This window comes from Amphibalanus amphitrite, unplaced genomic scaffold (genome assembly GCF_019059575.1).
Source record: "Amphibalanus amphitrite isolate SeventyFive unplaced genomic scaffold, NRLGWU_Aamphi_draft 000454F_arrow, whole genome shotgun sequence".
Taxonomy (NCBI): Eukaryota; Metazoa; Arthropoda; class Thecostraca; order Balanomorpha; family Balanidae; genus Amphibalanus; species Amphibalanus amphitrite.
The window spans coordinates 198,720-224,628 of NW_024881948.1; the positions used below are offsets into that span (position 1 = coordinate 198,720).

The following is a 25,909-nucleotide window of genomic DNA, read 5'->3' on the forward strand; positions in this document are numbered from 1 at the left end:
TTCAATCACGACAAATTTGGGAAACCAATCAAATCAATCAAGTCAGAGCAGTTTTCGGGAATTGATTCAATCGACTCAAACGCGACAATGAAAGGAATCAATCAACTCAATCAAACGACTCAAACCAAGACATACATTAGGTTTTTGCCCCACCAACTTGGAAAAGTGTCCATAGCAGTCTGGTGTACCTACCTACCTGCCTACCTACCTACAGAAGAAACATAAAAATATTGCCATTTAAAATTATAAATTGCCATGCCATTCAAAGTTTCTATGTAATAAGGAAGGATACCTAGTGATGGACAGGTGGATCATGATATTGAGGTTCAATGGGTAGAATTGGAGGCTGGAGCAGAAGTTTCATTTAATGGGTGCAAAATAACCCAGTAGTTTAAGTTGACTTCAACAAACTGAACGCCCCTTAACCCAAATGACCACCTTTCACCTAAAAGTTGTCAATTTAATTTTGGCCATATTCCAGCTAAGTCATCAGGCCATCTACCCCATGTAAAGCCCCTGTCTGCCTCTTATGTGAGTTATGCGGAGCTCCTCTGAATTGAACCCTGAACATAATGAACCTAGCTAGGTTTCACGCCACACTGACACCATATGAAGGTGTTGAAAATGTCAATGTGCTACAAATTTGACTTCATTAGGTATGCTTTATGAAGACAGCCGGAAAGCAGGTAGGTACCTACTTACCCCCTAGATGTGTCACCGGCTACCAACAGTACCAACGAAGGTAGATAGGTTATGTGTGAAGAATTCAAAACATTTTATTGCAATACAATTTGAAACTGTTAGGACTGGGGGATAGGGATGAGCATCAAAAATATATTTAAAAGGAAATGGAGAGGACAGGGACTCTGGAACCACAGGATAAGTTAAGGACAAAGGAAGAAGAAAAAAGAAAATTAAAACGCGAAAACGGCACGGTGCGACTGCGAAAAAAATACAAAGAAAACGTTTCGCCAATAAGTATGCTAAGCTTTTATAAATCCTTATTCTACGTCTTTTGATTTTTTGGTAAGATGACGTCATTGATTATCATGTAGTATGGTAGATCATCATAAAATAAATCGGTTGTACAACACCAATTTCGTTTTAATTATTATTTCATTTGAAATTGAACCACTTAATAATATTCGGTAAAATATTTTAAGGAAAATGAAATGTATTAAATATGTTATGCTTAGGCTCTCAGGAGAAAAGGATCAACAAACGTTCTGCTGCAAATTAAACAATGCAGCAAATTAGTAAACGTAATTAGCGAGACGAAAACGGCGCTTTTGTTTCAGTTATTTTTGTAGGGGTTTCAGACGTTCGTATAATTGCATGCAGATTGATATCAATCTCGTACATGCAGATTCCGGACAATTTCAAATCGGCTCAAAATGGGCATATAGACCAAACAGGATACGCTGATCACGAATCCGAAGTCCGTTCCGCGGCACATATGAAACTTTTCCCGGAATTTCCGAATTCCGAATCTGCATGCAGATTCCGGACAATTTCAAATCGGCTCAAAATGGGCATATAGACCAAACAGGATACGCTGATCACGAATCCGAAGTCCGTTCCGCGGCACATATGAAAATTTTCCCGGAATTTCCGAATTCCGAATCTGCATGCAGATTCCGGACAATTTCAAATCGGCTCAAAATGGGCATATAGACCAAACAGGATACGCTGATCACGAATCCGAAGTCCGTTCCGCGGCACATATGAAACTTTACCCGGAATTTCCGAATCCCGAATCTGCATGCAGATTCCGGACAATTTCAAATCGGCTCAAAATGGGCATATAGACCAAACAGGATACGCTGATCACGAATCCGAAGTCCGTTCCGCGGCACATATGAAACTTTTCCCGGAATTTCCGAATTCCGAATCTGCATGCAGATTCCGGACAATTTCAAATCGGCTCAAAATGGGCATATAGACCAAACAGGATACGCTGATCACGAATCCGAAGTCCGTTCCGCGGCACATATGAAACTTTTCCCGGAATTTCCGAATTCCGAATCTGCATGCGGATTCCGGACAATTTCAAATCGGCTCAAAATGGGCATATAGACCAAACAGGATACGCTGATCACGAATCCGAAGTCCGTTCCGCGGCACATATGAAACTTTTCCCGGAATTTCCGAATCCCGAATCTGCATGCAGATTCCGGACAATTTCAAATCGGCTCAAAATGGGCATATAGACCAAACAGGATACGCTGATCACGAATCCGAAGTCCGTTCCGCGGCACATATGAAACTTTTCCCGGAATTTCCGAATCCCGAAACTGCATGCAGATTCCGGACAATTTCAAATCGGCTCAAAATGGGCATATAGACCAAACAGGATACGCTGATCACGAATCCGAAGTCCGTTCCGCGGCACATACGAAACTTTTCCCGGAATTTCCGAATTCCGAATCTGCATGCAGATTCCGGACAATTTCAAATCGGCTCAAAATGGGCATATAGACCAAACAGGATACGCTGATCACGAATCCGAAGTCCGTTCCGCGGCACATATGAAACTTTTCCCGGAATTTCCGAATCCCGAATCTGCATGCAGATTCCGGACAATTTCAAATCGGCTCAAAATGGGCATATAGACCAAACAGGATACGCTGATCACGAATCCGAAGTCCGTTCCGCGGCACATATGAAACTTTTCCCGGAATTTCCGAATTCCGAATCTGCATGCGGATTCCGGACAATATCAAATCGGCTCAAAATGGGCATATAGACCAAACAGGATACGCTGATCACAACTCCGAAGTCCGTTCCGCGGCACATATGAAACTTTTCCCGGAATTTCCGAATTCCGAATCTGCATGCGGATTCCGGACAATTTCAAATCGGTTAAAAATGGGCATATAGACCAAACAGGATACGCTGATCACGAATCCGAAGTCCGTCCATCCATCTGCATGCAGATTCGGAATTCGGAAATTCCGGGAAAAGTTTCATATGTGCCGCGGAACGGACTTCGGATTCGTGATCAGCGTATCCTGTTTGGTCTATATGCCCATTTTGAGCCGATTTGAAATTGTCCGGAATCCGCATGCAGATTCAGAATTCGGAAATTCCGGGAAAAGTTTCATATGTGCCGCGGAACGGACTTCGGATTCGTGATCAGCGTATCCTGTTTGGTCTATATGCCCATTTTTAACCGATTTGAAATTGTCCGGAATCCGCATGCAGATTCGGAATTCGGAAATTCCGGGAAAAGTTTCATATGTGCCGCGGAACGGACTTCGGATTCGTGATCAGCGTATCCTGTTTGGTCTATATGCCCATTTTGAGCCGATTTGAAATTGTCCGGAATCTGCATGCAGATTCGGAATTCGGAAATTCCGGGAAAAGTTTCATATGTGCCGCGGAACGGACTTGGGATTCGTGATCAGCGTATCCTGTTTGGTCTATATGCCCATTTTGAGCCGATTTGAAATTGTCCGGAATCTGCATGCAGATTCGGGATTCGGAAATTCCGGGAAAAGTTTCATATGTGCCGCGGAACGGACTTCGGATTCGTGATCAGCGTATCCTGTTTGGTCTATATGCCCATTTTGAGCCGATTTGAAATTGCCCGGAATCTGCATGCAGATTCGGAATTCGGAAATTCCGGGAAAAGTTTCATATGTGCCGCGGAACAGACTTCGGATTCGTGATCAGCGTATCCTGTTTGGTCTATATGCCCATTTTGAGCCGATTTGAAATTGTCCGGAATCCGCATGCAGATTCGGGATTCGGAAATTCCGGGAAAAGTTTCATATGTGCCGCGGAACGGACTTCGGATTCGTGATCAGCGTATCCTGTTTGGTCTATATGCCCATTTTGAGCCGATTTGAAATTGTCCGGAATCTGCATGCAGATTCGGAATTCGGAAATTCCGGGAAAAGTTTCATATGTGCCGCGGAACAGACTTCGGATTCGTGATCAGCGTATCCTGTTTGGTCTATATGCCCATTTTGAGCCGATTTGAAATTGTCCGGAATCCGCATGCAGATTCGGGATTCGGAAATTCCGGGAAAAGTTTCATATGTGCCGCGGAACGGACTTCGGATTCGTGATCAGCGTATCCTGTTTGGTCTATATGCCCATTTTGAGCCGATTTGAAATTGTCCGGAATCTGCATGCAGATTCGGAATTCGGAAATTCCGGGAAAAGTTTCATATGTGCCGCGGAACGGACTTCGGATTCGTGATCAGCGTATCCTGTTTGGTCTATATGCCCATTTTGAGCCGATTTGAAATTGTCCGGAATCCGCATGCAGATTCGGGATTCGGAAATTCCGGGAAAAGTTTCATATGTGCCGCGGAACGGACTTCGGATTCGTGATCAGCGTATCCTGTTTGGTCTATATGCCCATTTTGAGCCGATTTGAAATTGTCCGGAATCTGCATGCAGATTCGGAATTCGGAAATTCCGGGAAAAGTTTCATATGTGCCGCGGAACGGACTTCGGATTCGTGATCAGCGTATCCTGTTTGGTCTATATGCCCATTTTGAGCCGATTTGAAATTGTCCGGAATCCGCATGCAGATTCGGGATTCGGAAATTCCGGGAAAAGTTTCATATGTGCCGCGGAACGGACTTCGGATTCGTGATCAGCGTATCCTGTTTGGTCTATATGCCCATTTTGAGCCGATTTGAAATTGTCCGGAATCTGCATGCAGATTCGGAATTCGGAAATTCCGGGAAAAGTTTCATATGTGCCGCGGAACGGACTTCGGATTCGTGATCAGCGTATCCTGTTTGGTCTATATGCCCATTTTGAGCCGATTTGAAATTGTCCGGAATCTGCATGCAGATTCGGAATTCGGAAATTCCGGGAAAAGTTTCATATGTGCCGCGGAACGGACTTCGGATTCGTGATCAGCGTATCCTGTTTGGTCTATATGCCCATTTTGAGCCGATTTGAAATTGTCCGGAATCTGCATGCAGATTCGGGATTCGGAAATTCCGGGAAAAGTTTCATATGTGCCGCGGAACGGACTTCGGATTCGTGATCAGCGTATCCTGTTTGGTCTATATGCCCATTTTGAGCCGATTTGAAATTGTCCGGAATCCGCATGCAGATTCGGGATTCGGAAATTCCGGGAAAAGTTTCATATGTGCCGCGGAACGGACTTCGGATTCGTGATCAGCGTATCCTGTTTGGTCTATATGCCCATTTTGAGCCGATTTGAAATTGTCCGGAATCCGCATGCAGATTCGGGATTCGGAAATTCCGGGAAAAGTTTCATATGTGTCGCGGAACGGACTTCGGATTCGTGATCAGCGTATCCTGTTTGGTCTATATGCCCATTTTGAGCCGATTTGAAATTGTCCGGAATCTGCATGCAGATTCGGAATTCGGAAATTCCGGGAAAAGTTTCATATGTGCCGCGGAACGGACTTCGGATTCGTGATCAGCGTATCCTGTTTGGTCTATATGCCCATTTTGAGCCGATTTGAAATTGTCCGGAATCCGCATGCAGATTCGGGATTCGGAAATTCCGGGAAAAGTTTCATATGTGCCGCGGAACGGACTTCGGATTCGTGATCAGCGTATCCTGTTTGGTCTATATGCCCATTTTGAGCCGATTTGAAATTGTCCGGAATCTGCATGTACGAGATTGATATCAATCTGCATGCAATTATACGAACGTGGGTTTCAGATATTTATAGAGTTCAGTGGGTTGTTTCTGAGGAGATGTGGAGATGTGAATTATTAATTAATCACACTTTATTAGTATATAGGGCCTTGCACTTTATCATCTGGATTAAAAAAAAACGTTTCCTGCTGAGTGCAGAAAGGTAGGTAGGTGCATCACCAGGTTCTGTCACCAGGATTGGAGCAGTTATTGCAGTTGAAAGTCAAAGTTGGCTGTTCATGTTTAGGCCCTGTTCTTTATTTGGCCATCTACCCCATATTGCACTTGTGATGACAAGCAGTTTTCAGTGTAGTTTTGTGATCTTTGATGTCATCAATTGGTGTCATTATTTTTCGTAACTAAAACTTATTTGAACTTTCCATTCAATCGACTCAATCATACGAGTCACTCTAATTTTCGGGAATCAAATCAGTCAACCAGTCGCTAAAGTCAAACGAGTCAGTCAACCAGTCATCTTGAAAAGTCAATCGACTCAATCCAATCAACTCAAAATACGCGTTGAATCAAATCAATCAATTCAATCGACTTGATTGGTATACAACCCTGTTTTGGGGTCTTTTTACTGTTTTGGACGCCACGGATTTCAGTTTTCTTTTAGACGTCCATATCGACAGCTATTTTCTCTTTCGCTATATCAACGAGAGTGTACTGACGAATGCTCACAATCACACGCGCCATTCCCATGGAATTCCCATTCCGACCTCCGACCACCGCGGGGTCGGAGGTCGGAGGGGACACGTCCCCCGAAACCAAAATGCTTGAGGGAGTGGTGTATCCGGAGTAGGCCAGGAGGACATGGCCTCCCCATTTGATACGCAACATAATCGCTTTCGACCAATTTTGTGGCCTGAGTGACTTTGACCTGACTTTGACCCGAGGTCAGCACTCTAACTTGACCTCACCCAAGCTAAAAATTTAGCATTCGACGCGCCAGGACGTGAAGTACATACACGATGGTCTCTGCGTGGCTCTGTTTCGGCCAAAAAAGCGGCTCTGCCACCTTTTGTGGTGAGAATATCTACCAAAACCGAACACCTACTAAATAACAACTTGACCTGACCTCAGAATTCACCAGCTGACCTTAGATCTTAAATTCGCAAAGCAATCGCCCGGCTCATAACGGTACATATATGTGTCGCTAACAAGCGTATACACATGTTTTCTTTCCGCGAGCCTCCTGCTCGATAGGATGACACGGCAAGAGATTTCCACACCCTCCTTCTCGAAATTCGATAGGTCCGGCGCGAAGAATAAAATTGATGTATATCTACATAGGTGCCTGGATGCCTTGAAAACACAAGGCCTATCTACTCTACGATGAGGATCCATGGCAATATTGATTTATGGCCCTCATAAACGAAAACGGTAAACGTCCGATGAGCAGCTCATGCAAGTTACAATAATACCACTTAGAGGCACCCAGGAACATTGAATGGGGGCCCTAATTCGGCATTCACTGCGAGGAGCGGCGCGCTGCGATAAGTCTTGTGTACATACAAACACAAGGTCTGAGACTTTCCGACACATAAAACGACGCACGTGCAAAGCGACAAAGTGATGCGATGGAGATGAAGGAGCTGCGTCTGAGTAGTATTTGTAAGCACATACTAAAAAAAATGCGGTGCCTGAACATTGGGAAGTAGGTAGGTACCTAAGTGGTGTTAGTCGTGGATCTTTAAATCGATCAATTTCCAATATCTGCATGTAGGTCATTTTGTGCCAGCGAGGCATCTGTAGCAGAGCCGAGGAGCCGCGGGAGTGGTCGCAGACATTTGAATCAGTTCGCAGCACGGAATTTAGCCCCCTCTTCCGGCGCCGTGACGGTGCAACATCGTAACAACTCGAGGCGTGAGCGTGTGCTGGAACATTGCACGGGGACCTAATTCGGCATCCACTCCCTGACCTGACCCGGCCCCCACGCATGTCGTCCAGCGGCTAACAATGTTCCGAAATCTGGAAGATTACCGAGGACGTAAGTACATAGATTAAGCGGTAAGTTTTGCACTTTTACATTTCCGGTTATATCTCAGAAACTAATCGATCTACGATGAAGCCATTTTACACGATCATGGCCGGCTTGTTACTTAACAAGTCGATCGCATCTTCAACACTTAAAAGCTTAAGACGACGAAGATATAGCCTGAAGTACACTCAATTTTATAGGTGCAAAACCTACCGCTAAAACGCGCAAGACCTGTACTATTGCCATTCTTGGGGCTCAGATCAAAGGGCTCTGAAAGTAGACAAGTTCAAAATTTCCTGATTTGACATTTTTGAACCATTTGACTTATTAGAGCCTGAGGTGAAACTAACTGAACGACAACATCGCAGCAAAACACTCGCCAGCACTTTGATTAATTTTAACAATAGTATGTAGGTATAGTCAGATAACATATTTTTCCAGATTTGACATTACGTTTCGATATATGACAACATTTTTTTGTCTTCAAAATTTACAAATCACGGGGGAATAGCGCGAAAACCTACTTGTATTATGCCACGAGATGCATGATTGGGCTTCGATGCTCAGCAGCACATATGAAAACTGCCGATGACCAAAGGCTGTATGAACACCACTACGCGACGCCGCTGGAGACTCTCACGAAGAAGAGAAGGCCAGCCCCAAGCCTGGTGCCCTGGGAGCGGCCGTTTGCACGGCTCCCCCCCCCCCCCTAGTCATCGGCCAGCCGCCCGTCGGCCCGTCGGCCGACCGGCACCCGACCAGTTGGGCTGACGGCCCTCAGAGCGCAGCCCGCCACCGAGCGGTGGGCGCCCATCGCAATCCATCCAGCTCCATCCAGAATTGCTGCTCCATCCAAGGTGAAAAGGTGAGACTGGCGAAGGCTATCGTCTATAGAAAAATATATCCATGAACCACCGAGATCAGAGGCCAGTTTTACCAACAGAAAAATAGCCGCCTGCTGGAATTTTTGGCCTAAAAACTGTTTCACATACGGAGCGTAAACGGTGAAGCCCTATCCGCTTACGGGCCCAGCGCTTACGCTCCGTATGTGAAGCGGTCTTCAGGCAAAAAATTCCGGCAGGCGGCTATTTTTCTGTTGGTAAATCTGGCCTCAGATATCATTTTTGGTGAACTAGGCAAATAGAAATAGAGAACAGTAATAGACATTTCGGAGATATCTACTGAAAATACTCGAGGAGGCAAAATACCGGCAAATTGGTGAAACACAGATATATAGGTACCTGGTACAGCAATGGTACCTATTTAAACAGCAAACATACTGTACCACGTCAGCAATGGTTTGGGCCTTTGCTAATGTGAACATGATTTTTTAACATTAAGTTGTATATTTGTTGCGTTAAAACATACTTTTTTTACTGGACCCTTTCAGTTTCCAGCTCCCTTTCTGGGCACTGCTGCGAATTCGCCATAATAAGTAACGACTGATTGCTGCCGGCGGCACCCGGTCTGAGCTGGGCGGTATGACGGCCGCTGTGTGGCTCTGCCAGCCGCTCCTGCTCTGCTCTCTGCTGACCGGAGTAGCGGCGTGCGGCTCCGCCTGGAGCGGCGTGCAGCAACTGGTGTGGGACCTTCTGAGCGCCCAGGACGCGTCTCACCTGGTGCTGGTGCACGACCGATCACCAGTCGGTGAGTCACCAGTCGCAACCGTTCATCACCAGCCGGTGAGTCACCAGTCACCACCCGCCGGTCACGCCAGCGAATCACCATCTAGCAGTCACCACTGTCCACCACCCGCCAAAGAGCCTTCAGTCACCACTAATGCTCCATAACCTTTCTAAAGTTTTATTTACCGCTAGCCCCGCTGAGCACGGGAGCAATCCCGATCACCAGGGCCCGAAGAGGGGGCTCTTTTAGCTTTTCGTCTAACTAAGTAATTAAAGAAGTCATGGAAAACAGCTCATTATAGGAATGTTTGTCAGGAAACATTTCTAACGTAGCTAAAAGTATGGTGACCACGTCCATTTATATTGCTAACTCAGGGTCGAGGTCGAGTAGTAGTGAACACACTTTATTTTCAATATTCCATTCAGATATTAACCCTCGCCGGACCTATTGGTTTTCTACGTACGCGTCGGCCGAGGGGGGAGTGGGCGGTTACGACCCCCTCACCGTTTCGCCCGTGGTGGAGCCAGCGCGTCGCGAAAAGATAATGAGCGTGTGCGCCGTTACGAGACGCAGAGATTGATACCCGATTTTAAGGCCTAGGTCAGCCGGTGACCTCTGAGGTCAAGTCAAGTGCCCCAAGGTATGTACGGTTCCGTTGTTGGTGAATAACTTCGCAAAAAATGGTCGCAGAGCCACGATTTTGGCAGTATCGTGTTCGCCTCGCTCAGGCGCGTGGAATGATATACCGTAAACCGGGGTGAGTTGATATGGGGTGGTGAGTTGATATAAATTGCTCGAAAAATGTTAAAATGTGTGCTGCTCATCCATTTGTAAACCAATTTTTAGTTTTATTTCTCTGTGAAGTGAAGCATCCAATAAGGGATGCATTGAGCTGAGAAAGGCATGCATGTGGTGCAGTGCCTTCTTAACACATTACTTTTTTCAAAGTCCTTTTTTTCTTCTGATTTTGAAACTAAGGAAAAGTCCCCACCCTACAGCAAAGACGGTGGATATTCATGGAACAACATGCACTGGGAAAGAAACTACCATCAATTTACTGTTGATCCCAGGTAGTTTTGGGTTTCACCTATAACAACGCTTTTTTATAATTTTAAGAAAAGTGACAGGTGGTGAGTTGATATGCCATCAAGTGGTGAGTTGATATGCATGATAAAAGCTGATACCAGGCTGGTATGCATGCAAATTAGCATGAAATATGGGTCTGCAAGTAAGACAAAGTCAATTAGACCAACTCTTCTCCTTTTCTCTCCCCACATCATTCCATCAACCCCCAAAAGCTTTAGTTTTTTTTTTTTCTGGATGCTTGAGACGAGGCCTGTTAGTATCACTGATGTTAGTTGTCGGACTTTTGTCCCCGTCTTGAGTTGAGATGTTAGTTTCACAACGTTTCAGCAAGTAACTTCTCCCGCCATAGTCAAATCTGCCTCGATAGTGGAGTGGTTAGAACCGTGGACCATCACCGGGAAAACCCGAGTTCGATTCCCGCTGACTACAGGAGCTTTCGAACGGTTGGACGCGTACGGCGCAACGCCACCAACATCCAGGTCCTTCTAAGAACACCTGACGAGTGACGACGGCCGGAGAGTAACTGGCCGAAACGTTTGAAACTAACATCTCAATTCTCAACTCAAGACGGGGACGAAGGTCCGACAACTAACATCAGCGACCCCAAAGTTTTTTTTTCTGTGGACATACCTAACATGAAAAAGGCACAGCAGTCAGCACAACTCCCTGTCAAGTCTCAAGATGGCTCCCTACAAGCTACAAAGGAACACTATAGAACACCTATATACATACAGATTAAAAAAAAGTTTTATTATTCGTGGTTTCGAAAATGACAGAACTGTCGTTTCTGTATGGCTAACAGCGCGGGAATTCTGATCTCGTGAAACTTATTAGTTTTCCTGCTGGGCAGTTGCCAACCGAGAATGAGTGGCAAAATGAAATGGAACAAACAATATAAAGAAATTGACTGGTGTTTTAGCCCTCGCCTGTATTCGTGTTTTGTCAGCGTTTAACGTATAAGGGGGGGGGGGGGGGTCCGTTGGAATCCCATCGTCGTTTGGCCCCTGGTGGAGCTAGAGCTTCGAGGAAAAAACGAGCGTGTTGCCCGAGACGCGAGGAAGCCGATGATAACCAACTTTAAGGTCCTAGGTCATTGGTTAACCTTCCAGGCCAGGTCAATTACCCAGAAGTCGGGAAAATAAGGGGTTATTTGAAGTTCGTAAAGCGAGGTTATTATTTTTTGGCTGTTACTGATCACGAATGTCATGTTTGTTTTGATCACATGTGTCTTCGTACATTTAGGCCAGGCCAGGTCAGGTCAGGTCAACCAGTAGGTGTCCTGCCGGCTATCCATAGGGAGTGTGTCAGGTGTCAACTACCACTGACGGTGTTGTAACATGTTACGAAGGCACTAAAACTACTTCGTAAATGATCAAATGCATGTTAAATTCGACATCGGCCCGAAAAAAACTACCCTAGAAACATGTAAAACTCCAAAAGTGAGCCGAGGTCACCAAAGGTCAATGACCTGACCTTCAGGTGACCTTGACAGTTAACACCCACAATACTGCATGGGACCAACATCATTTACATGTTTGGACGTTACAATCACAAAAATACAGGAAATGCGCGGATAATGTGAGCCGACTACGCCAAATCGCGATTCCGGCCAAGCATGGTCTCGAGAATCAGGTCACAAGTCAAAAACCATTTGAGTCAGGGTCATGAAATCTTAAGAACATGTGTAAAAATGATAAACTCGAGAGGCACTGAAAGTTTCGTCGCGATCGGCCGCTTTTTGCGCGAGTTATGTGCGAAAAGCCGAGGTGGTCCGTTCGCCCGCCTAAAAGTGCGAGGGTTAATTTTGGCTTTTGATGCCGAATTCTGTTTTATGTCGCTTATTTCACCTGATAGAATACAGTCCGAATTAGATTCGCTTCAAATCACTTCATAAATATTTTGTTGACTACCAGTCCACAAAAGCTTAGAAGTATATGTATTCTTTCATTTTAATCCATTATTTCTGTCAGCGGCATATCAACCTTGACCCGCAACTGACAATGTGTTTTAATTACAAGAAAGTACACTTGTAATTCCAAAATATATTGCCAGTTTTGATACCGTTGGCTTGAGGACACGTGACTAGCCAAGTTCAGAATGTTCTAAGTAAAACTAAGTATCATAAAGCGAAAAAATGATGCTGCTAAAATCAAGCCATTTTTATAGCGCTGTGTTGGACATGATTGCGTTTTCATGAATGTGAGGTCTGCTGCCAAACTACTATCATTTTTCTAATGGTTTCTTTCAGGATGTGTTCTCTCATCCTTTTTTTAAACACTGGCATTTTATCAACTCACCTCTGAGCTTCTTTAGCCGAGAAATTTTGAAAAATCCAAAATCATATCAACTCACCCCCTAGGGGGTGGTGAGTTGATATGAACTTTGGCGTTTTAAAAAAGGGGCTTAATATATACATTTTTTATTCATTTTTGCTGATTGCCTCCCCAAGGCATGTGCCATGAAACTGTCACAAAAAGAATTCCGTAAATGAATGTGGCTTTTAAAGAAATCTAGAATAACCTCAAAATCCATATCAACTCACCCCGGTTTACGGTACCTACTTTTTGCTTGGGTGAGGTCAACTTATTGCGTTGACCTCGTGTCACGGTCAGGTCAGCGCCTCCAGGTCACGAAATTGATCGAAGGAGGTCATGTCGCATATGATTCGATTCGGCAGGTCTCTCTGAGTCGATTGGTGGCTTTTCCGACTCGGTAGCTCAATTTGATCGGGAGTTATTAACGAAAAACTAATACGGCCCTAATGACGTCATAAATGACGTCAAACAAGGTCAACATTGCAAAAGTGACGCATGGAATCTTGCAAGGAGTGCATGAAATCATGATTCTGTGTGCTTGAAATATTTGGAGATCGTTTCCGGCGCCAGAATAGCAGTTTTCATTTTTCCCCAATGACTTAAGGGTGAGGTCACGAAAATGACCTGACCTCATATGACCTTTAAGAAAAATCCGAGATATGTTAGTTGTGAGACTCCTAATGGATAATAGGTCCTGCAGGTTTCATTTCCTTGTGAAAGCTCCTCTGACAGTGAGGGCGTTGCGAAGTTGCGACATCTGAAGACCGTGCAGAGGTTCACTTATGACGTCATAGGTCAGTGACCTGACCTGACTCGAAAATGCGGTTGGTGTCAGAAGATTCGGCTTGAATTAAAGGTCAGGTATATTAGCCTTCCAGGCGGTGGGGGGGGGGGCATTTTTTTGCCCCCCCTTTAGTTTTTTTGATATCTCGAGAACCGCTGAGCCGATCGTCACCAAACTTTCAGTACCCTCCCGTGAATAGCTATTGCAAATTGTAACCAAAAATTTTTCCAAAGGCTTTGATAGGTTGGACGCTAATGACGTAAGAGTGACGTCATTTCTGCCATTTTCGACCCCAAAAAAAGGTTTCGCGAGAAGAGCTGTCAGACCTACAACTTTAGAGATACAGAAAAATGTTTCAGACATACCTAAAAGGTGTAGAATTTACAGGGCTACAAAACTGCTATCTTGGATTTTTGAAATTTTATTGATTTTGACCCCCAAAAATAAAAATAGATTTTGAATATAATAGCCGAAAAATCCAAAAAGATTTTTGAATTTCGAAAAAAAATCCGGAAGATATGTGATAGTTCCTACCGACCTCTATCTACATACCAAATTTGAGATCGATACCTCTTTTTAGGCTAAGTTATAGCGAAAAAACTGTTCAAAATTAATGACGTCAAATTTTCAAACTCAATTTTTTAGCAATTCTAGACCTCGTAGCGCAAAACAAAGACCACCATTAGACTCCCCGTGACGAGCTGCATCGAATCAATACCCATTTATTTTTATGCATAAATATCAACTTTGAAATTTGACCTTTTTTGACCTGACCTTGACCTGACCTCCACCAGAAAGTGACCCAAACCGTACCTGATGGTCTTATAACCAACACCATCGAGTTGGAAATGAAACACTGGCCATAAAACATGCATCGCACAACCTTAGTAAAGGTGGGTTCATGTGGTGACCCTTGGTGACCTTTGGTGACCTGACCTGTGACCTGACCTGGTATGACCAGTGACCTCTAATAGCAACATTTGTACTAGACAACTGACGCCCTATCGCTGATTTTCGACAAAATGCGTTTTACTCGGTGTTATAGCGCTTTCCCTAGAAACCCCGTGAACGGTGAAACATTTTATCTTTTAGGAAGTATCATTAGAATATATGACCTTCTCCTCGAAAAATGACCAAATGAATGAGAATGATTATTTATTGATGAATTGATAATATTTCGGTCACAGACCTTCGTCTAAATCGAATTCGTTAAATCGTACAAGGCAAAAGACATATATCATATATTCATATAGGGGAGAGCGGGGAGAGTTGTATCATGTCCAAGTTGTATCAGGGCGAATTGTGCCAAACTTATCCAATAGATAGCGCTCGTGACACGACCAGCCGACGAGGTTTTCCGGGCGCCATCTTTCCCTGTTCTGTCGTGTGGCTGGGTGGACGCGTCTCGAGGTGAGAGCCGATTTTATGTTTTTTTTTTTAATGCCATTCTAAAAAAATGAGTTGCAAGAAAATGTGTGTTTTGGGCATTTAGATGTGCACGAATTTGAAAGATCTCTGTAACGGTGGTGAGGGTAGGTTCTAAGGCTGCGTTAGTGAAAATGGATTTCTCCAGCTGTCCGCTGTTTTTGAGCACGAAGATGTTTTTTCCAAGATGGCGGCGAGGTACATGTTGTATCAGAGCCGGGTGGGGTATGTTGTAACATGTAGGTATGTATGCATGAGTACGTTGCTTTTGATCGCGAAAGCTAAGCCCTGTCTCGCGTTTGTAGGTAGCTAGTCAATACTCGTTCCATTTCGGCACAATGTGTTGGCTTCTTTGCTCTTAACGGGACACTTTTGCATCTAGTCTGTTGATGTTTCGTTCGTTTCGATGTTTCGTTCGGATTGCATTGACCTAAGTTTGGTCTAATAAAAGTGAAGCCTTTGAGCATATACATTGTATTAACCCCATTTAATGTTGTTGTTATGTTCAAAGCCAGTAGCAAGCACACTCCCTGAAACGTGAAATACCTAGTGATACAAATTACCCCACCATGTGATACAACTCACCCAAGCCATGGGGCAAGTTGTATCAAAAACATTGTTTTATTCGGCAGACCGTAGAAGAAAAACTGGTAGAGGTAGCGAAAAAGTTACTTTGCACAAAAAAGCAGAAGAATCAAGGAAGGAGATAGTAAGGAAATAATGAGTTTATCACGGATAGTTACGAGGTTATGGGTCTCGGAGTAAAAACTGATACAACCCACCCCACTCTCCCCTAAGATATCATATATATCATACCAGTAAAACGCCTTTTGGGCGAAGAACGAGCGAGCGAGATAGTGAGCCCTGCACGTGCGGAAGGGCGAGAGGGTACTTCCAACGGGCTTGTGCAAAGCACCCTTCTAACTGGTCGCTAGCGGTGTGCCAAATTTGAACGCAATCGGCCCAGCCGTTCCTGAGATCTGGAAGCGGCATTCTGCACGTGCGCACGTGCAAACGGGGTCCAAAATGACTTTTGCACGGCACCCTACTAACTGGTCCCCAACCGTGTACCAAATTTGAGCGCAATCGGCCCAGCCGTTCTCGAGATCTGGAAACGCCCCCTGCACGTGCGCACGTGCAGTAGCACCCTAACCGCAACACATGGGAATGCATTGCCTGGTGGGTGCCTACCTGTATGCCAAGTTTCAGCGAAATCGCCCCAGTAATTACCGAGTTACTGAAATGGGAACAAATTTGGCACCTCTTATTGTTGTATTTTGCACGTGCAATGGGGGTGACCCACATACATCGAGAGTATCCTATTTTTGGTAGAAGGGATGCTGCTACCCTACAAAAATTACCGCAAGTCAATCGCCCAAGCGGCTGCTGAGATATGAGCCTCTCAAAATCACTACTTTTGCAAAACAGCTGGAACACCCTTGACTTTTCACGTGGCACGTGCCACGACGGTCACTGAGATGTATCAAAAGTAGTCAATTACGGGGTAGAAGGGATGGTGCTACCCAACAAAAAAGACCGCAGGCCAATCGGTCCAGCGGTTGCTGAGATATAAGCCTCTCAAAAGCGTTACAGGCCGGGCCGGGCCGGGCCGGGCCGCTCATACTGAGATTTTTCCGTTATATTGAAAAGACTCACTTCGCTCGCTGCGCTCGCTCGCTCGTAATAAGGTCATATATTCTAATGATACTTCCTACATTTATCATGCTCCTCGCAGCAGCTCTCAACGATATACGAAAATTTTATCTTTTACCTGACCTGTGACGTCATAGGTGTCTCCGTGGTCAATGAAATTTGGTTTATCTCGACAAATTTGACAGGGCTATCGAACACCGTTTGAATTTTCCGGATCCGTCCAGTAACGGGTGTGCACTTAGTTTCTGGAAAAAGTTTGTGCTGCCTTAACTTTAGTGTTTGAACTTGGATTAAGATGATATTTGGCACATATATAAATTGCAGCAATAGTTAAGAGTTGTCAAAAGAATTAGGCGCTCTCTCCTCCCAGGCGGTCTACAGCCCACGTGCTATACAGACGCTCCCTGTTGAAATTGCGCGGCATCTCCGGGTTCAGGTGTGGCGATGGCTAGCGGGTTATGGACTTCAAATAGATCCGCTAATGGCCGTTTTCACGACGGAATAGCAGGCATCTATTTGATACCAATTTAATCCTTTGGTTCCTCAGGAATTTTAGTAGTTCTTTTTAGTAGGTTTACCAGCTTTCGAATGAATGGCACGTTAGTTTGCTATTTTTCTATTAAATATCACATCGATTTACTTTATCTAAGGATTTATCACCAGTATAACGCCTTATGGGGCGACTAACGGAGCGAGCGAGAGGGTGGGCCTTGCACGTGCGAAATTTCGAGGGGGTACCTCCAACTGACTTGTGCACGGCACCCTACTAACCGGTCTCTAGCGATGTGCCAAATTTGAGCACAATCGGCCCAGCCGTTCTCGAGATCTGGAAGCGGCACCCTGCACGTGCGCACGTGCAAAATGGGTCCCAACTGACTTGTGCACGGCACCCTACTAACTGGTCCCTAACCGTGTACCAAATTTGAGCGCCATCGGTCCAGCCGTTCTCGAGATCTGGAAACGACCCCTGCACGTGCGCACGTGCAGCAGCACCCCAACCTTAACACATGCAGATGAATTATCTGATGGAGACCTAACTGTGTACCGAGTTTCAATTCAATCGGCCCAGCCGTTGTGCCGTTATTGAGGTTGCAATTTTGGGGGTTCTTAAAAAATGTCCAACTTTACCACGCGCCACGTGCGGTGGTTGGCAAGAACGCATGGTGGCCATCACACCACAGAACTTTTACGTCCAAGTGACATTCAGTAAAGAAGACCGCTTGTCAATCGGATGTCCCGTTCCTAAGATATTAGCTTTTGAAGAGCGTCCCCACGGCCGGCCGGCCGGCCGGCCGCTCATACTCAGGATTTTCCCTTAATTCAGTACCAGTATAACGCCTTTTGGGGCGACTAACGGAGCGAGCGAGAGGGTGAGCCTTGCACGTGCGAAATTTCGAGGGGTACCTCCAGTTGACTTGTGCACGGCACCCTACTAACCGGTCTCTAGCGATTTGCCGAATTTGAGCACAATCGGCCCAGCCGTTCTCGAGATCTCGAAGCGGCACCCTGCACGTGCGCACGTGCAAAATGGGTCCCAACTGACTTTTGCACGGCACCCTACTAACCGGTCCCTAACCATGTACCAAATTTGAGCGCCATCGGTCCAGCCGTTCTCGAGATCTGGAATCGACCCCTGCACGTGCGCACGTGCAGCAGCACCCCAACTCTGGCACATGGATATACATTGCCTAGTGGGTGCCTACCTACATGCCAACTTTCAGCGCAATCGGCCAAGTAGTTACGGAGATATTGCAACAATTACAAAAGTGACACCTCTTCGTTTTGCACGTGGCACGTGCATAAGGGGTCACCCACATGCATCGGGAATAGTCCAATACTTGGTAGAAGGAATGAAGCTACCCTAGAAAAATTACCGCGTGTAAATCGGTCAAGTGGTTGCTGAGATATAAGCCTCGCAAAAGCGTGACCACGGCCGGCCGGCCGGCCGGCCGGCCGCTCATACTCAGAAATTTCCGTTAATCTAAGGAAAGACTACGCTCGCTTCGCTCGCTCCGTAATGAGACTCCGCTCGCTTCGCTCGCTCCGTAACTAACATCAACATAAAGCGTAAGCACAATTATAAAATTATGAAAATTATTAAATACTAGTACAATAGTTAAAAAAAGATACTGAGTTGCCACACTACAAAAGATATATTCATTTATGGCGCACGACAGACATTTAGAAAGCAGCGCCCTGTTTTATTGCACGCTGCTAGCCGCTTCCATTGGGTTTTGCAGGCCGACGTCATTGGTTGTTACACGTATGATGTCACGCGACTTGTGGCCTATCACGGCTCTTTAATGATCTCCACTAAATGAATGCAACAATGGCCTTTTAAGTTGATATCTGTGGCCATCTGTCTATGGAGCGACCAATATGAAAGTTAGATGAATTTACCGGGGTTACATGACTATGAGCAAGCAAATGTGTATCAGGAATGGATTCAGGTGGATAATTGCGCTGGACCATGAGTGCTCGAGCGCTCCCCATTCCACGCCGGTTTGGCTTTGGAGCCGAGACAGACGATGCGGGTCAAGGTCACCGCTGGGGTAACGCTGGATTGGCTGCGCCCGAGCACCCGTAACGCGGCACAATTCTCCATCTATAGATTTTCCTATTCGCTCAGCATTGTGATACCTAGGTGTTCGTAATAGCAATTACTCTGCTTATGTACTTATCCCCGGTTATTTAAAAGAAGTTTTTGTGAGGGAATATCACGGCTATAGGTAGGTACTCAGTTGCCCTATTCACGACTTTCAAAGAATGCTCCGATATCTAAATACCGCACAGACCTACTGCATTGGTGAATCTGACAAAAGGTCTGTGGAATTACATTCCCCCTCACCACACCCCTAAAAACTCATCCAGTGTCCAAAACCACTTTTATCGACTCGCCAAAAAAAAAAAAAAAAAACACACACACACACAAAGCATGGGGCATGTCAGCTCTCAGTTCATTTATCATTGTCTTTACCATGGTTCAATTGCATTGCGCGATTCAAAGCACGTGAGTGCCTATATAGTATATATGTAGAAAATAATACCTACAGCAAAACATAAAAAATTACAAAGGCTACAATGCTTAAAAAGTAGGTTCATCAAGGAAGCCCATTTTAGCTTGCGTGGTGTTGCCAACCATGCGATTCCAACGCGGGCTATTCACAACGTCTGCAAAGGCACGTTAACAACTGACAAGCCGCCACCGCTGCCACTTATTCATAGATGGTTGATATCGCAGCTTGAGCGTCAGCAGCGCGGCCCACGACGCGTCGGCGCCAGCGCACGCAGCTGTTGGCACTCGGCAGCCGGTGTTGCGACTTAACGGCCGGCCGGCCCCATGAAGGAGAAGCCCTTGCTGAAGCTTTGTGATCGCCTCATAGCCGCCTTGGATGTCATCTTTCTTGGCAGATCCATCCGTTCAGATGGTACGGTGCAGTCTGGATAAAGGACGAAGTCCAACGCCGCTAACCCCGCGACCGCCACCCCAGAACGAGGCCGCAGACCGAACGGGCGTGAGGGCCGTAAGGGCCACCCCGCCATCCGGTAGGTGGCTGAGCAGCCGGGCGCAGCGGCGCCTGGGCGGCGGCCGCGCTGAGATGAAGTCCCAAACCGCCATGTCGCCATCACCGCCATCACCATTGCTGCAGCTGTTCCCAACCGCCTCCATTGCCGCCGTTGTCAGGTATTGCCAGCAGCCGCGCCGCGGGATGTCAGAAGCCGCGCCTCCAGCGCCCCTCTCCGCACGTGTGCAGGTGCTCTGCGGCCGCCGGGTCCGACGTCCAGGCAGAACATGATATTTCCATGCTGCTCCGACGGTGGGCTGGTCTTGTTTGGGTGTTCCTCCACTGTGACGTCGGTCACGCCTACCCCGGCCAGGGCGCAGAGGCCGACGTCTCACCATCCGGTTGCGGTCCTCAGTCGGGTCGCAACGTGTACCTCTACCGCAGCGTGGAGCGCGCTCCCGCTGGGCAGCGATACGGCCGAACGTAACATGCGGGCGGCCAGCGCTGCGCCGGACAGCGGACCCATGCAGGGGGTATGCCGGTCTCGGCCATTAGCGGGGTCGTCGGGGCCGAGGCTGTACATACAGCTGGTGACCGCGTGAGCCGCCAATCGAAGCTCACGGCTTATAAGCTCGACGCGGGCATCACACGTTGTCCCGATGGGAGCTCCACGACGCCGCCGCGAACTCCAGCAGCGCGGCTCGCAGCGCGAAGACCGGTACGGACGGCCGGGGCGCAAACGGCGTGCGGGAGTCGCAGGCGACGGAAGACGTTCTGCGGACAGAAAGGGTTGGGCATAAGCTGGTCGGCAGGACACTCTTGAGCCGAGCCTTTGATGTATTTACAGATGATCCAGAAGCATGCACAAAAATTCATGACACACTATTCCCATTTATGTACTTGCTACATATGATATGATATACCAGCTCATGATCAGTGACGCATTCTGGGCAATATGTTCTAAAGTGAAGTAACTGAAGTTACAATTGACAGCTTAAAAAAACACACACACGCACACACATTCGATAGCTTATGAGAATAACATGCAGTGTCTGTTTAATGCAGGAAAATATTTTTCACTTTTTTAGAAACAGCAAAACCGTTGTCAACATGCCATGTCAACTATCTAAACAATTTTTATGGAAACTGCTCTAGCTAGCTTAAAGTTCCACAACGTTTCCGGAGCACTGTACCCAAACTCAGTTCATGTTGCAAGAAAAAACAGTAATAATGCCTCCTAATTTTGAATGAAATATAGGTATGAGTAATTTGATTTGGAAATTGGAAAGCAACAAATTTCCGCACATCATTTTAGCAAAATTACTATTTTCTTCAGCCACCAGGTTTTGCACAAAACTATAGTAAACTTTATGATCTAGTTTACACAAAACCAAAGCCCCTTTTAACAAATGTTGAATAAATTTTAACAATTTTAAAAAATGTATCGTGGAAAAAATGAAAAGTGTAGATTTGTAAAGCCGGGATATTTCACGGATTAGGCACTTAAAGAAATATCTTCACCTTTCTTTGAGCCACCAGCCTTCACCAAGTTTTACACGAATGTAGTGAACCAGACAATGTGGCAACTCAAAATTGTGATGGTTTGAGATAATTATAACGGTAAAAGAAAAAGCAACACAAGGTTCCTTACCCTCGCTTTTTTCACTAGTCCAGATGAGGCTTCAACTGTTGCCGACCTGAGGAGCTATAGGGACTTGAGCTTTCCAAAACTCAATTTCTAAGGGCACTGAGCAGTGTTTGGGTTTCACACGTATGCGATCGTAAGTTATATTAAGTTGACAAAGCAAGCAAAGCAAAGCATGATGCCCCGCGCGTCCACCCGCGACCACGTCCCGCGTCCGACTCCCGACCGCCGCGTGACCCGAGGCTCCCGGCGGTCACGTGACCTACCGGCCGGGACTGCAAACGGCCTTCAACACCATTCTTGTATGACGTCATATCCTACTGAGGTGCTGATTGGTTATTTCCACCGTAGTTATTTTTGTTTCATTGTTTTGCGTGTTTTTCTTATGTGAAATGTAGGGTAAGGTGCCTAATTAGCGACCCCCTTAATTTGAACCGTCATTGCTCACGCTCTGTGGGTGCCACTGTATTACTGGCTTGATTTTCGGAGAGATCGTTCATTTTTCCATTAAGATATAGTCATTTTCTGCCCCAATATTCACTAACTTATTTGTAGTGAGCATTTTGGCAAACCATTGCAAAAAACGCTAATAGGGAACTCTTCCCGATTAGCGACCGGGGAGGGTCGCTAATAAGTCTATGGGTTTCCCCATATTAAAAATGGCAAAAAATGCGACGCCTGAAAAGATAAAATATGATCTCAAAAAGGTAACCTACTACGCAAAGCACTCAATCACTCGAACAGGGACGTTTATCCAACACATTTGCGTAAGTAAAAACTGATCACGTAATGCACCGAAGGCGAAAAGAAGGCGGAAACCCAAATTTTGCGGTCTATCTCGCATGATATTCGAGGTCCGCGCTGAATTCGGCACCGCCGCAGTCGGTGACGACATTTGGCATCCCCTGCCACACATTGCAAGCTTCAGCAACACCTCATTTTCATTTCTCTCTTTTCCCTTTCTTTCCCTTCTTGAGCTATTTGCGACCATGTCAGGCGCAAATAGGAAATATGAGTTGCGACACATTTTTAACCGCCATGCTGTGCACAGTTGAGCGATTCACTATGGGAAAACGGCAATCCATTGAAAAAGGAATGTCGATTCAGAATAAAAAGGGTGCATCATCCTAATGTGCATCGCTTTTCATCAGAGGGCCCAAACACACACGTTTTGGATAAGAAACTGGTCATTTTTATTTAAACTCACCTGAAACGTCCCACCAGAAACATCGACGACCGGAAAGTAATTTAATTTGATAACCAAAGTTTGGCTGACCTTTTGACGATGTTTTTACCCCGTTTTCTCCTGCCAGTTTTTCTGTAGGGAGGTAGGTCGCAAATCGGAAAGGGTCGCTAATTAGGCACCTTACCCTAATTAAAAAATTTGTCATATTTTAATCACCATTAAAACATAACTGAATAGGTATAAAAGAGAACTCGATAAATACTTTCATTGTTTTTAAGAATTCCGGAATTAGATACCCGAGGGAGCAAAGAGGGAGCAAGTTGCCACGCTGATTTGATACCTCATAGTCGAAAGGTGGGCTACTAGAACCGAAAATTGCTGTGTTTGTAAATAAATAAGTGATTTGAGGGCAAAGAATGCCCGGATTTAAACTTCTAAAATTATTTTGAACATAAAATATTTCAGTTTGAGGGATGTTAAGGCCTCAAAGAGTAGGTACTTTTCAGGTATCAAATAAATTCCTCTGCGAAAGTTCCGTCGTGAAAACGGCTAATATGCACTTAACCCTCGCATGTGTAGGGGGGGGGGGGTCGGATGGACCCCCCCATGGTTTTTCGCGAATAACTCGCGTAAAAAGCGGCCGATTGCGACGAAACTTTCAGTACCCTCGCATTGATCAATTTTACACCTACCCTGAAAATTTCATGACCCTGACCCAAATGACCTTTGACCTGTGACCTCTTTTCCGAGACCATGTTTGGCCGGAATCGCGATTTCGCGTATGTCGGCTCGCACTAGCCGCGTGTTTGCAAGCTTTTCGTGGTTTCAAACGTTCAAACATGTGATTTGATGTTACTCCCGTGTGTGTCAAGGTCACCTGAAGGTCAGGTCAGGTCATTGACCTTTGGTGACCTCGGGTGACCTCGGGTCACTTTTTCGAGTTTTACATGTTTCTAGGCTAGTTATTGGAGCTGAATTCGAATTTAGCAACCATTTGAACATTTACGAAGTAGTTTTGGTGACTTCGTAACATGTTACGAAGCTGTCAGAGGCGGTTGACACGTACTACGCATACCCGTCACGACGCCTACTGGTTGACCTGACCTGACCTGACCCGACCTGGTCTAAATGCTTCAAGACATCATCTGTGATCAAAACTTACACGATATTCGTGATTAGCACCTCGAAAAACCCCTTAGCAGCCACACTTTACGACTTTCTAACAGGTCCCGATTTTCCCGACTTTGGGTCATTGACCTGACCTGGAAGGTCAACCAATGACCTAGGACCTTAAAATTGGGTATCATCGGCTTCCTCTCGTTACGGGCAACACGCTCGTTTTTTCCGCGAAGCTCTAGCTTGATCAGGGGCCAAACGGCAAGGGGGGGGGGGTCCAACCGACCCCCCCCCCTACACATTAGAAGCTGGCAAACGCCGCACACATGCGAGGGTTAAAGGGACTATCCCACCTTTAACATGGGGTTTGAGTTGAGATAGCCAAGTTTGCGGCGAGGTTCAGAAACCACTATCTATCTAGGTTGCAACCCCCGCGGCCTCTTGGTGTTGAAGAAATTCGTTCCCTTCATTTGAAAATGGGCCTTGTGCAAGGCCCTATCTTCAACATAGAGCGACCGTTAGTGTGACGTCACCTCGTTTAGTCATTCTGATTTAAATGGGTTTGTTCGTTGAAAAATCGCTTTAAACTTGGTCTGAACTTTGTTGTGGTGCCTACAGAGCAAAAAGAATCAGCTTTATGACAGAAATGTGGCCCGGGGAAGGAGGTAATTTTGGGCTGTGACGTCACATATTTGAAAGTTTGTGTTTGGAATATGGGAAGCCTAAGATGTTTAATGAAAAATAAATGCCAGAACCGTGTTCCTGGTCATCCAATCTATAAAGTCGGGCACAATTTAACTGGTTTTAACAACATTTTAGAAGGTGGGATAGTCCCTTTAACATCTTCCTTAGTACTATATCGTCTTCAAAAGTCCCCATTCGGTCGCCGTTGAGATATGCCAAGGAGATTCCCTTCGCGGCTCACAAACGGTACATGTGCGCCGTCCCGTAGATCCAGCGCTCCGCGCGCACAGTGACTGCATTGTGGTGTGATCATGACATATATACTTTCCTCGGGCAGTGATGTTCCCAATGTGACAAAATTTCTTTATTTAATCACTGCTGTCAAAAGATATCGACGTCGGCATTGGCTACATAGGGCTAACATAATGATTGGATACCGCACGTGGGGATATGGCGGTCCACTGACCAGGAGATCGCGTCAAAAGTGGTCAACAGGCTAAGGTTCCACATTTTGTGAACGTTTGCTTCTCGAGGTAGTGTTTTACCCCATCTTCATTGCATAAAATTTCCGTTTTAGGTGATCTAATTCCAGCATCCACAGGTGATTGCTTGAATCGTCTGTGCACTCAGCATTTATATGATAGCTTACAGATCCATGTCTCATTGCTCCTCTGCTGCTTTTATCGGCTGCCGAGTGCTGGATCATGGTGTCTCTACCCTTTTTGGTATACAATATCACAATTTAAATTTTTTCTTACAAACATGGAAAACGGGAGGACGGGAAGCGTATCGGGAACGCTCACAAGATGGTGAATACCTTTTTCCAGAACGAGCCTCTTCTGCTGGGGCACTTTCGCCACGAATCAACAATTCAACACACCTGCACACTGTGCATGTGCCACGCACTTCCCCGTGCTCGTGCCGTTCCTCTAATGGCACAAGCTTTCTTTCTAGCAATACCTAGAAAGCGCCAGTGGGAAGAGAAGTTGTTTCTATGGAATTTTTGTTATTTTTGTGAAAATTCCGCCACTCTTTTCCGCGTTCATGACTTAGTTGTAAGCTCCTTTCTGTATGAAAAAAATAGTCGGTTTGGTCTGAATTTTGGCATGCTCATTCCCAAATGAATGAATATTCACTATACGAAAGTTTGTATTGATAGCCTTAATAGTTTTAAAGATACGGATGATCAATCTTTTTCCAGAAACTAAGTGCACGTCCGTTAGTTTCGGAGATACGGGGGGGGGGCAAAAAAATGCCCCCC

At 45.8% G+C, this 25,909-nt stretch overlaps 1 protein-coding gene across 1 annotated transcript in view; it reads left to right on the forward strand.

Moving 5' to 3' along the window:
• The first annotated feature begins 9,012 nt into the window (after positions 1 to 9,012).
• The window catches only part of LOC122391792 (probable glutamate receptor), a 43,613-nt gene continuing 26,716 nt past the window's right edge, over positions 9,013 to 25,909 (forward strand). The window contains exon 1 of the mRNA XM_043386037.1: positions 9,013 to 9,269. Within this exon, the coding sequence (XP_043241972.1) occupies positions 9,104 to 9,269 (166 nt within the window). The 5' untranslated portion in view covers positions 9,013 to 9,103. The remainder of the gene's footprint in view (positions 9,270 to 25,909) is intronic.